General features: G+C 38.2%; 1 protein-coding gene across 1 annotated transcript in view; it reads left to right on the top strand.

The window, feature by feature from the left end:
* Positions 1 to 787: 787 nt before the first annotated feature.
* Positions 788 to 11,465, top strand: part of THSD7A (thrombospondin type 1 domain containing 7A) — a 188,985-nt gene continuing 178,307 nt past the window's right edge. The window contains exon 1 of the mRNA XM_063152161.1: positions 788 to 941. Within this exon, the coding sequence (XP_063008231.1) occupies positions 803 to 941 (139 nt within the window). The 5' untranslated portion in view covers positions 788 to 802. The remainder of the gene's footprint in view (positions 942 to 11,465) is intronic.

The raw sequence follows: 11,465 nt of genomic DNA, 5'->3' as shown, positions 1-11,465 counted from the left end.
ATAGCTGTATGCCAATACCTGAAATAGATTTGATAAATATATGCAAGACAAGGTAGTGTTTTTAATTTTTTTTCTAGATTTTCTTCAATTTGCCTTCATATGGTCTTAATTGTCTGTTCAATGCACGTGTAATCACTTATTTTTTTGTTGTTTACAAAATGGTTAATGCAGCGTACACGGTATTACCAGGACAAATGTCTGATGCTCTCTTAATTGTTATATATTGTTCTGTTTATATCTGTTCTGGTGGAATGACTTGTGTTTCTGAAGCATGTCTGATGATGATTTCTTCTTTTCTTCTTAGCGTGTATCATTTGGGATATTCCTGGGAGAGACGTGTCTGGGAAGCCAGCCTTTTGCAGTCACTCTCTGCACTGAGATTACAGCGCTGGGCTATTTGTGTTTCTCCTCATCCTTGTTTCTCTGTCTCTCACTCTCTCCAGCTGGTGTAAATGACTGCTGCTGCCTCCCAGAGCAAGATAACCTGCTCAGTCAGCTGGAGCCCCCTGCGGACAGCTGTCTCGCTTTTAGCTGATGGAAAACTGCTATAAGCGCTGAATGGAAGAGCGTGGAGCAGCGACCATACCGGCACGGGGAGCTGCAGCAGCAGCGGCGGCAGCCGGAGCCAGCGCGGACTCTATTGTTCCCTGGCGTTAAACAGCTTCTCCTTCCCCACTGCCATGCACAGCGGCGGGAGAGAGCCTTGCGGTCCCTTTCTGCCCGCGAGGGGATTCTGAGGAGGGAGGCTCGTGTGCGGAAGGTTCGGCGGCGGCTCCGGAGCGGCTGCGGGCGGGCGGGCGGCATGGGGCTGAGCGAGGGCAGCGCTGCGCCCCGCGGGCCGGGGGCAGCTCTCGGCGTGCTGCTGCTGCTGCTGCTGGAGAGCTGGGACGCCCGTGCGCAAAGTGAATTCCAAACTTCGTCCGTGTATTTGTGGAAGACCGGTAAGTCAGGGTGATAACGCAGCAGCAGCAGCGTGTTGAGTTTTTTGTTGTAAGTAGTGACCTTTTTGTGTGCTTTGTGTATGTGGAGGGAGAAAGTTAATCTGAAATAACTAATGTTTGCTGGCAGGATTATAGGGGGAAAATAGGTCATCTTACAGGATTCCACCATCCAGGCACATATTGCAATTAAAAAAACTCCACGTTTTAGTCCGTGACACTGTTACTGGGATCTCTTATATATTTTTAAATCTGTTTAGCAGCTCTGTGTTGTACATAAAGGTCAGAGCATTAGTGCCTGTCATCAATGAGAAGGAACAATTATTACAGTTGGAGTCAGCATCGTTAAAAGTGCTCTAAACATACTGAATTTTCACAAAGAAATATGTGATTCAGCACGTCTAATCTTTGTGTCCTGTGCTGACATGTAATATATTCAGTGTGGTAATTGATGGGGAGTTGGGTTTGTTAAATTTAGGTTTATTCCATGGTATATAGGACACGTGAAAGCTAATGATGGATTAGGTGAAATAATCCAAGTGATGCCAGATCTCATAACCAAAGAGCCAAAGGCAAATAGGCTATGTGGATTCAGCACCACAGTAGATGGATAATTTCCTCTACTTTGATCCTAATGAGTTACGTGTCTGTTTTAAAGATTGCATAGTCATAACAGTGTTTCAACCTTAACTTTGCATTAAAAATCAGTGGGGAATTTTCTTGTGTCTATTAATATGTTACATTAATTCAGGACTTAAGCAGTGATGAATATATGCATTTTAGTTGTCTTGATAGAGTTGCAGTTCATATGTAAGTAGAATCAAACTCTCATTTAGGAAATTTAAAAATTTCTGACTGGGAAATATTTCACATTGGCTTTGGCAGTTACCTTACTTTCCTGTATGTTGCCAGGAACAAAACAACCCAAAAAGTAGTAGATTTGTTTAAAAAGTGTTTTTCCATTGAAGGATAATACAATAATAGGAGAGATTGCAAATTAATCATTTGTCTGAAAAATAACTTGGAGAAGACAGTCTCTTTCCTAGATGGAGGGACACTGCTTTCTGCCACAGAAGCAGATCAATTTACAATTACAGTGATATCCTGAATTTTTTAAGAGGCTCCATCTATCCAGCTGCTCAGAGAGGAGATTAAAAGGAAATTCATTTAAACAAGAAGACAAGCTTTCCAATAACACTAGAAAGAGAAATCTGAAGAAGGGAAAATCCTTTGCAACTTTCACTTCTAACTGCAAGATGGGTTACACAATGACAGTGACCTTTTTTCCCTTTAAACTGTTGACAAATTAAAACCAATTTACAGTTCCATTACAGATCTGTAAATGTTCAACACACACTTGAAAAGAGGTGATATATATGCACAGGTTTATGGAAAGGTACAGTAATAATATAACATTTTCATAAAGCATTTCACATTTACCCTAAGTTGCTAGGCATCAGCAGAATAAACTCTCCAGCATTTTATTATGTCTCCATTTAACAGTGTAATGGATTGTATTTAAAAATGGTAAAACAGTAACATAGTTTGAAGATAATAATAATTCTGGTGAACTACTACTTAAGGACACGTGCAATCAGTTTGCTATGGACTTAACTCCACTTACTTTGCACATGGTACACGTGCTTTGAAGTAATGTCAGCTAAACCAGCACCAAGGAAACTGTCTTGGCTTTTGTCTTCACCCCCTTTTCCCTTCCTGGCAAAGACTGCTCTTAAGAAACTTTTGTGTAGGACAGGTATGATCCAATTACTTTGCCTGATGAAGAGCTAGCTCTTCCCTTCATCTTTTCTTCTGTGACATCTCTCGCCTGTTTTGCCTACAGTAAGAAATACTGCAGCCATAACATCAGTGATGAAATGGAAACAAGATGAAAAACAAGTAATGAAAAACAAGAGTGGCTCTTTTCAGATGATGAAAGGCAAGATGCAGTGAATAAGACACTGCATCTGTGTTTGGCTCCAAATTAAATTTTTGCGCTCTTTTTTTCAGCTGTGTATTGAATTCTTTTGTTTTCCCTCCCTCCAGTTGTAGGAGGATTGAGAAAGTGAACTGGAAGAACTGCTGGTCAGTGGTCTGAAGTGACATGTAGTATGAGAGGTACAGAGTTCAGCTAAAGTATCAGAGAGATAAACAAAACTGAACAGTAGTGAGCTCATGCACTTGAGATGATATTTTCCTTCTCCTTCTGTGAATGAGAGAGGTCAGGAGAATGTGGCTGAGACTTTGTCAAGGCAATTAGCTGGATTATAGGCCTTCTGGGACCTCTTATGTCCATTTTTTGAGAACCATGCTATTTTTGTATTGAATTTAGTCTGTCATCAGCTTTTCTAAGTGCTGTTCATGGCTTGCATCTGTCTTGTTTTTATTTCTAAAGGTTTTTGAAATAATGTCTACTTTGTGTCTTCTATACTGCTTTACTGCATTATGTTTTCTTAAGGATGCCCTTGACAATAATGTGCAATGACTATGAGGTTTGAGTGGAGGCATGCTTGTTTTATATAATAATGGTTTTCTTTTTATGTTTTCTTATATTTATGGGGTTTGAAGGGTTTTTTTTTTTTTGTTGTTGTTTTGTTGGAAAGAGGGGAGGAGTGTTCTAATTCAAATTTCCAGTGTTTGCTTTCAATCCTTGAAAAGCTCTCAGAGGACCTGATTTCCTGTTTACTACCATCCTCTAGTCTACTGCCATAAAAATCTGAGATTATTGCAATTCTCAGTTTAACCATTTGGGGGTTTAGTTATCTTTGATTCAACATATACAGTGTTGTGAATAATCTGCTTTGAGCAGGGAAGTTGAGCCAAAAGTTATCTCCAGAGGTCCCTTCTAATTTCCACCCATCCTGTGAGATGGGTGCCATCACTGAGTCATTTTTACTGCTCCAGCTGAAACAACTTTGAAATTTTGGCTTTTGTTACTTTTTTTGATCTCTTGAGGGAATGGGTATTTGATGTTCTGGTGTGTTTAATGGATCTTCAGCGTTCTGAATCACATTTTAATGAGCAATAGTTGGTTATACCTTCAAGTGAGTGAACTAGGTTTCTCACCAAACTTTCTCATTCCATTCTATGCAGACCATTTTATTCAATTACAAATACACGCTTGGTTCATTTTGTGTGGTCACTGGGAAAGCCATCTTGGCTTTTTAGCATAAACTAAAACAAAGTGATGAAAGAGCAAGATTCCCAGTGTTGAGTCATGGTGTGGATCTGGTTGATGATCTGAGCTAGACAGCAGCAGCTTTTAGCCACTCATGGAAGAGAAGTTGTGAAGCTGGGGACTGGCCATTATATTGGTGTGGGGCAGACACAGACTGCCAAGTGTTGAACTATTTATGCTGAAAAGATGTTAATGGCATGTTTTGTTCATGAGTAATTTCCTTTCTCTGATTTAACTGATTTCACTTGCAATGACCTGTTGTTTGCTTCAGGTTCTACACAGCTGCACTTAACTTCTGCGAGTTTCTCAAATGCCATTTTTATTCTGCCTTAACTTTTATGATTTGCTTCAGAATTTTGCTGAATATTATTGAATTTAATCTGAAGGGGAGTTGTCAAGACTGGAAGAAGGCTCTTCTCATTGTTGCCAAGCAATAAAACAAGAAGCAGTGGGCAGAAACTGTTGCACAGGGAGTTCCATCTGAATACAAGGAGGAATTTCTTTACTGTGCAGGTGACCATACACTGGAACAGACTGTCCAGGGGGGCTGTGGAGTCTCCCTCACTGGAGATATTCAAGAACTGTCTGGATGCAATCCTGTCCTGTGTGCTCTGGGATGACCCTGTTTAGGTGGGGAGGTTGGACCAGATGACCCACTGTGGTCCCTTCCAGCCTCACCCATTCTGTGATTTTCATATTCAAAGATGCCTTGTGATCTTGTGATACTGCCCACCGTGGGCTAAGATGTTGTTGTATCTGTAAGTTCTGCATTGAACAGTGTGATGACTGCTGATTGTTAAATGAAGATACCCATGAAGTTTTCACTTTTTTCCCTTTACATGAAGGTGCATATTTTTCTTAGTCTCTCATGTCATCATGCAGGACATGTATTTACCATTCCTTTAAACAAATGACTAAGCATAGGTGCTTCTTGCCCCATCAGAAGTCTCTTTTACTTCTTTCTACCCTCTCTTTCATATGTTTTTGTTAAATGAATTCACATGTTGATGTGTGATGTGCTGTCGGTGTTGGGTGTAGTGCTTGCCTACAGTTACTATGAGATATATATATATATATATATATATATTATATGCAGATTAATTACTGAAGAATGCACAAAGTCTGCAAGGTTTGATCACATTAAAATTGCATCTTCCAACAGCTTGAAATAGTGTACAGGACACCTTTGAAGTGGAAGATGCAGCACTGGATTAATGTCTCTGTAACAAAAGAAGTCATGAGACAAAAATCCAGGAGGCAGTGCCTTTTCCATTTTTATTTGTTTTAAAGACTTGATCAGATCTCAGATAGTACAGATAGGTGTAGCTCTGCAGAATTATTTGAGATATCTGCAATTGTTGATACTGAGACTGGTTATTGGTACAACAGTGGCAGTTTGACATTTTCCCTTCTTTTTAACAAGGGTAGAACTTGACATAGGCTTTCTGTGGGTAACAGTGCTGTTTTAAAATTAAAGTGGAAATAGGAAAAAGGCAGTTTCCTCAAGAGAACAATAAAGTATCTATATTTTCCTGCTTATGTTGTGTCTCCTAGATGAGAATTGGTCCTTAGATGATAACTTGTTCAACCTTTGATGCAGTCAAGAACTGGAGGAAAGGCAATAATATGTGTGTAGGCAACATACAGAATATCATTGGTGCTTTTGGGGTAGTGGAGGCCTGGAGTGAAACCAGGGGCCAGGTGGTTTCTACTGGGGCCAGAGGGGTGTTGTAAACTCTGCAGGCAAGAGCTCTTTTTAATCACTTTTTGATCTTTTTCAAACAGTATCTGTATGTGATTTATTCTTGTTCCATTGCCTTGGCAAGAGGGCTGCGCATAGGCCTCCTAGTTCCATATAAACAAATGTTTTCTATTTCAAGGTGTTACTTTGGGATCTTGTAACCAAATCACACTTCATTGCTTGATATGAACTTGGGTCTCAATACTCCTCTGATTTTCAGCACCTTGGTTTTCTACTTACCCATAGAGAGCAGCAAATGCAACATCTGTACCATTGCATGCCTGTCAGGTTTTATGTTCTAAGGGTTTGGTTTCAAAAGTGGACTTTTCAACAGTCCTGAAATTCCTTTTCTAACATCTTTGGTGTCTAAAACTCATAAAAATCACAGAATAAAAAGTCTATTTTATTTTCCCTCTGTGTGACCCTAGGACTGTCCTATTTTCACTGCACTGCGTGTTCCTATCTCATATTATTGCCTGAGGAGGACAGAAGTCCTTCCTAGGACTGGCAATCCAGCAGGCATTTCAAATTGTACCTAAATACACGCTGACAGGAATTATCAGAAGGGAAGAGGGAAAGAGAAAAATTACCTAACCAAACCTCTGATTAAAACAAGCCTTTCAAGGACTGTGTCATCTTGAGCTGTTCCATTACATAGGTGAAACTCTCCCATTTGTTCCAGTATTTCTTCTTTTTTTTTGTTTGATTGGGGTTTTTTGTGATTTATTTTTTTTAATTTTTTGTTTGTTTTTAAAACCTGAGTAAAGACTCCTTGCACTAATTGCACCTTGAGACTGAAGAGAGATAAGCCTGTGTCAGTAACTGGGAAACTCCTGATTTTAAAGAGATTATGAAGAAATGATCTGAAGGGCAGGATTAGATGCTAGGGAAAATGCTAAGTGAGAAAAAGATGTTTTATCTTGAGGCCTAACTGTCAGGAAGGAAATTCAGATATGATGATGAAAGAGGGCAGTGAGGACCTTCTTCAAGGGAAAATTAAGCCCTAGTTATGGCATGGTGAACTTCAGCTGGTGCCTGCATATCCTTGAGGAGAGAGGTCTGTCAAGATTTTTAAACTGTCCTTGATTGTAGAAGGTGTTTTGGGGGATTCATCTTTTTGATTATCTGGTCTTCAGTTAAAGAATAAGATAAAAGGAATATTAAGAAAAAATGTATTCTATCACCTTTTCAAAGAATAAAAATTATTCAAGCAAAATATGCTAAAGAAACATTACTGCTAAATATAAATGATCCTCCAGGATAGAATCTGATTAAGTGTTGGTTACACATACACTGCATAAATTCATATTAATTAGAATTTATCACTTTTATTACTCTCTGTTATGTGCATCTAAGCAACCACACTCTTTGCTGTCATCTCCTAGTTAAATCTGATTTTATGGAGTCAAATAGGGCTTGTCTATCTGGGTCTTGAATTAGGACATATTCATTTTCATTAGGCACGTTCATCACTGTTGCTTTTTGCCCTCATTTATAAAATATCCTTTCAGATATTTTATTCAAAAGAAATTTTGCAAAGCATGTATTAAGTCTTTGATTAATGCAAAGACTTGTAGTGCAGCCTGGCAACAGAATATTTGGCAGAGATGCAGAAAATGGGTTCTTTAAGGAAACTATTTATAAATGTTGTTTAGTATTCTGTCCTTATTTAACAAAATCAAAGTAAATATTTAAATGTTTGGATTAAAATGCTGTGCTGTGAAATTCTTTTTCTCTTATGCATCTACTTTGCCATATTTGAAGTAGGAAAATAGAAAAGTGTGGCTGATATTATAAACCTCTAGTTAAGATAAACAAGTACTATATGCTATGGTAATGGTTGATTTCACTTGGAGGATGGCATTTTGAAGCTGTCAGAAAAGTAAAAAATGGTAGTTGGTAATGTTGTACTGGTAGCAGAGGATGTCTGGATTGTTTTTAGCAAGTGCCCTGAAGTGCTTATGCTAACTGGATCAGCTCAATCCCTCAGCTCATAGGGATGCTGGAATAGGAGAATGCCTCAAAAGCTATGGGTTTTGTTCTGCAGGCTGGGATCCAGTGTTGAATTAATTCAGGTTTTTTAATACCTTATAGACCAGGGTTTAACTTTACAGTTCCCTATTTCACTTGATGTTATTTTTTATCCTGTGTGTCCTCTGAGTTCAGATAACAAAAATGTGTATCTTTTGATACAATAACTCCAGATTTAACAGAATGCCCAATTCCCGAAATAGAAAGTACAGTATTATCAATGACAAGTAAGAATCAATATTTTGAGTTAAAATTTTCTATGGTCTAAGTTAAATTGTGCATTACACTTTGTATTGTAAATAATTTCTAGGGTAAAGGAAAATACATATATTTATCCTGTTTATTGAAATGTCCTGGATTCACATGTTTTTTTATTCTATTCTTCTGTGGTCTCTTCAAAAACAAGTCCTCTTTTTGTAACAGGGCAGAATGACCTTTTTTTTGGATGCATGTCCAGTCAAAATCTCTGTTTCGCTTTCATAGACTAGTGAAGCTAAAAAAAAGTGGTGGGTTCCATAGGTGGGTAGAGATATGTTAAAATCCTCAGTAACAGAAGTTTAAGATCTGGTGGATTTGTGTAGCACCACAGAGAAGATGCCCCCCACCACAGTGGGAGGCAGCAGTAGCACTGGCTTGGATTCTAATTATGGCTTTTCTTTCTTCTTATGTCTGTTTCTGTCTGGTGAGGCAGAAAAAATATATGGAGTCACTAAAGTAATGGAACAATTAGAAGAGAAAACCATATAGAGAAATCCTAAAAATTCATATTATTAGGTAAAAGTTTTCCTAGTTAATCGCAGTTTAAATAACTGTACTATATAGATATTAAAACTTAGTCAAATTAAATGTAAGCACTTTTGTTACTGCTAGCACAAATTATTCTCCCCTAGGAAATCCCATTGCTTACCATTTTCATATGAGTGCTGTACAGTGTTAAACTTTTCATTGTCTGGAATTTCAAACACAACCCAACAGCCATTTATTGTAGCTATCAGCACGTTCTCAGCATTAATTAGCACTCTGAGTTTTGGTGCTGCTGACATTGCTCAAAGTCATCAGTAGACCACAATGGCTGGAGGTTTTTAAATTGCTTTCTGTACTTTGTGAGCGTTGCCAAGATTATTTTGGCAATTTCATGTCTGTGGAATAGAGAAGGAAAATCTGGTGTGTTTGCATGGATTCAGGGGAGGAGTGCCATGAGATGCAGGCCTTATTGAGTGGCTCACGTGGAGGTTTCTTGTGTGATTCCTTGTGAATGATGTTGCTAGAAAGTAAGCTTCCCAATGTCCAAATACCAGTAAGAGATTTCCATAGGTGTTTTGAGGGAGAAAGAGATTGTGTGACCATTCCTTGCAGTGTGTATTATATAAAGTGAGTTTGAGGGTACTAATTGGAAAGGGTTTCTGATGTAGTGAGACAAACATTTTTGAGATTGATGACATCCACTAATCCAATAAGAAGTTTCTTAATGAGAGACATGATTACTTTCTACCTCCTGTATTATGCAAAATGAAATGTTTTATTGGTGAACAGTGGTATAACTCTCCTTATGTGTGCTGGGAAATAGCTATTTTACCACCAAGCCATTAGACAAATAGAGAATAGAACAGAGAGAGATTGTTTTATAATAACTTGTGTTTGTATGATGCCTAGCCCAACTGAATTATCTTCATTTGCTGGTGTTCCTATGTTCCACAGCTTTATACAAAACAACATAATTATGACTTGTTAAAGATGCTGTTTACAAAGATCTGAAGATAATTTATTAACATTCTAAATGAGCATCCAAATAACATCAAGTAGTTCAAATAGCTGATATCAAGATGCCGTACTAGAGGATACTGGAGGAGAGAATTGTTTTCATAAGAAAACAGCATCATAAAAATCCTTGGAAAGCTGATTCTATGTGTGATAGTTCCAAAATGCATTGTTGGGAGAAAACACTGGGAGAAGAGACATGTTTGCAAAAGTTACTTAGTATTACTGCATTCACAGATACGGCAGTCATGCCTTCTACTTGCAGTGTAGCAAAACTCTTGTTTTGAATTTTATATGAATGTGCTTGATTATCCTGAAACATCACTTGTGTTGTGTAAAATTTTGCTTGTTTTGCAGTGTTCTACTGGTGGTTTAATCAAATACACGTTGTGAGGAATTTTTTGCTTGATTTCATTCTCCTGTGGCTTTCAGTCAAAATAATTCCTGTGTGGTATTCACATGCCCTCTGAACAGAGAGAAGCTATGAGACAAGCAGAGAAGAAGGAAAATACAATTCTTATCTTGTTTGCTGTGCCTGTGTTGTGCCGAAGTAGAATGCAGTATGGAGATTGTTTACCCAAAGTGAGGATGTTTTGTTCCCTTGGCCTATCAGGGCCAAGAAGTGTGTGTGTGTGTCAGACTGTCACAGGACAGTCATGAGAGAATCAGAGATGAGTGCATTTCTGGAGCAGTTGTGAGCAAGAGTGAGTGCATGGCAGATTCAGTTTAAATACAATGTACATAGTATAGTATAATAAAATAATTCTTTAGCCTTCTAATGATGGAGTCAGATGCGTCATTCTCTCTCGTCTTTGTCGGAGTCGCCTTTGATTTACAATATTCCTGGATTAGAGGAAAAAGGTGAAGCAAGAAGAGAAAAAAACCATTAAAGTAGTCATAAGGGTGTTACATCTTGCAACAGGGAACATAAACCTTATTTGCAAAAGTTATGTTATAAGCTAGTAAAGAGGCTGGATCTTGAATCCAGCCTCAGCTCTGCACATGGTTTGCAGAGGTGACACTGGGAATCTGCTTGTCTGCAAATGCCATTTACATGAATATAGTTTTCTATAGGTATATGCAAAATCAGAACAGGAAAAACTTTGAGTCTTGAGGTTTTTGATACAGTTATTAGACAGTACCCAAGGTACCAGTGCTTTAGCACCCTCGTAGTACGTGACATATGCAAGCAAAAATTGATGTAATGGAGAAGACCAGGACACTTGAGAGAAAGGAAGAAAGAGGTTAACATGAATGGAGAATTCAAATATGAAAGGCATGGGGTAAGCAACCAGCATGTTTGGGTATTTTTTAATGTTGAAATCAAATATTTAAAATTGAGAGAAATTGAGTGAGATTGAAAAACTCAGAGGGCTTGAGTGAAGGAGCAAATTCTTCTATGAACAGATACAGACTTTTTAAACTAACATGATTTTTCTAATGAATCAGCCTGGAAGCTATTTTCATGCCATATATAGCTCTATGTGCATTCTTGCATATGTGATGTGTAGGTGATGGTCTAAAGGCACTGTTGAACAATTCTGTATGGGTTCGTTAGAACTACTTTACCCAAGTCATCTTCTTCCTGAACAGTGGCGCAGCTTGAATTAGTGATCATATCTAATAAGAAGTCTACTTATTCTATACCACTAATTCCTTTTTAGAAATTCCACCTTCATGACTGCTGAGCTTGCTACTTTTAGGAGATATACTTTGAAGGCTGTCATTGAAACAACTTTTTTTTTTCTTGTTTATTTGTTTGTTTTTGTAATCCTAAATGAAGTTCACAGTCAGCATTGCTTTTTAGATGGTAGCGTTG

This window comes from Melospiza melodia, chromosome 1 (assembly GCF_035770615.1).
Source record: "Melospiza melodia melodia isolate bMelMel2 chromosome 1, bMelMel2.pri, whole genome shotgun sequence".
NCBI classification, from domain to species: Eukaryota; Metazoa; Chordata; class Aves; order Passeriformes; family Passerellidae; genus Melospiza; species Melospiza melodia.
This window is presented reverse-complemented; position numbering and strand designations above follow the sequence as displayed.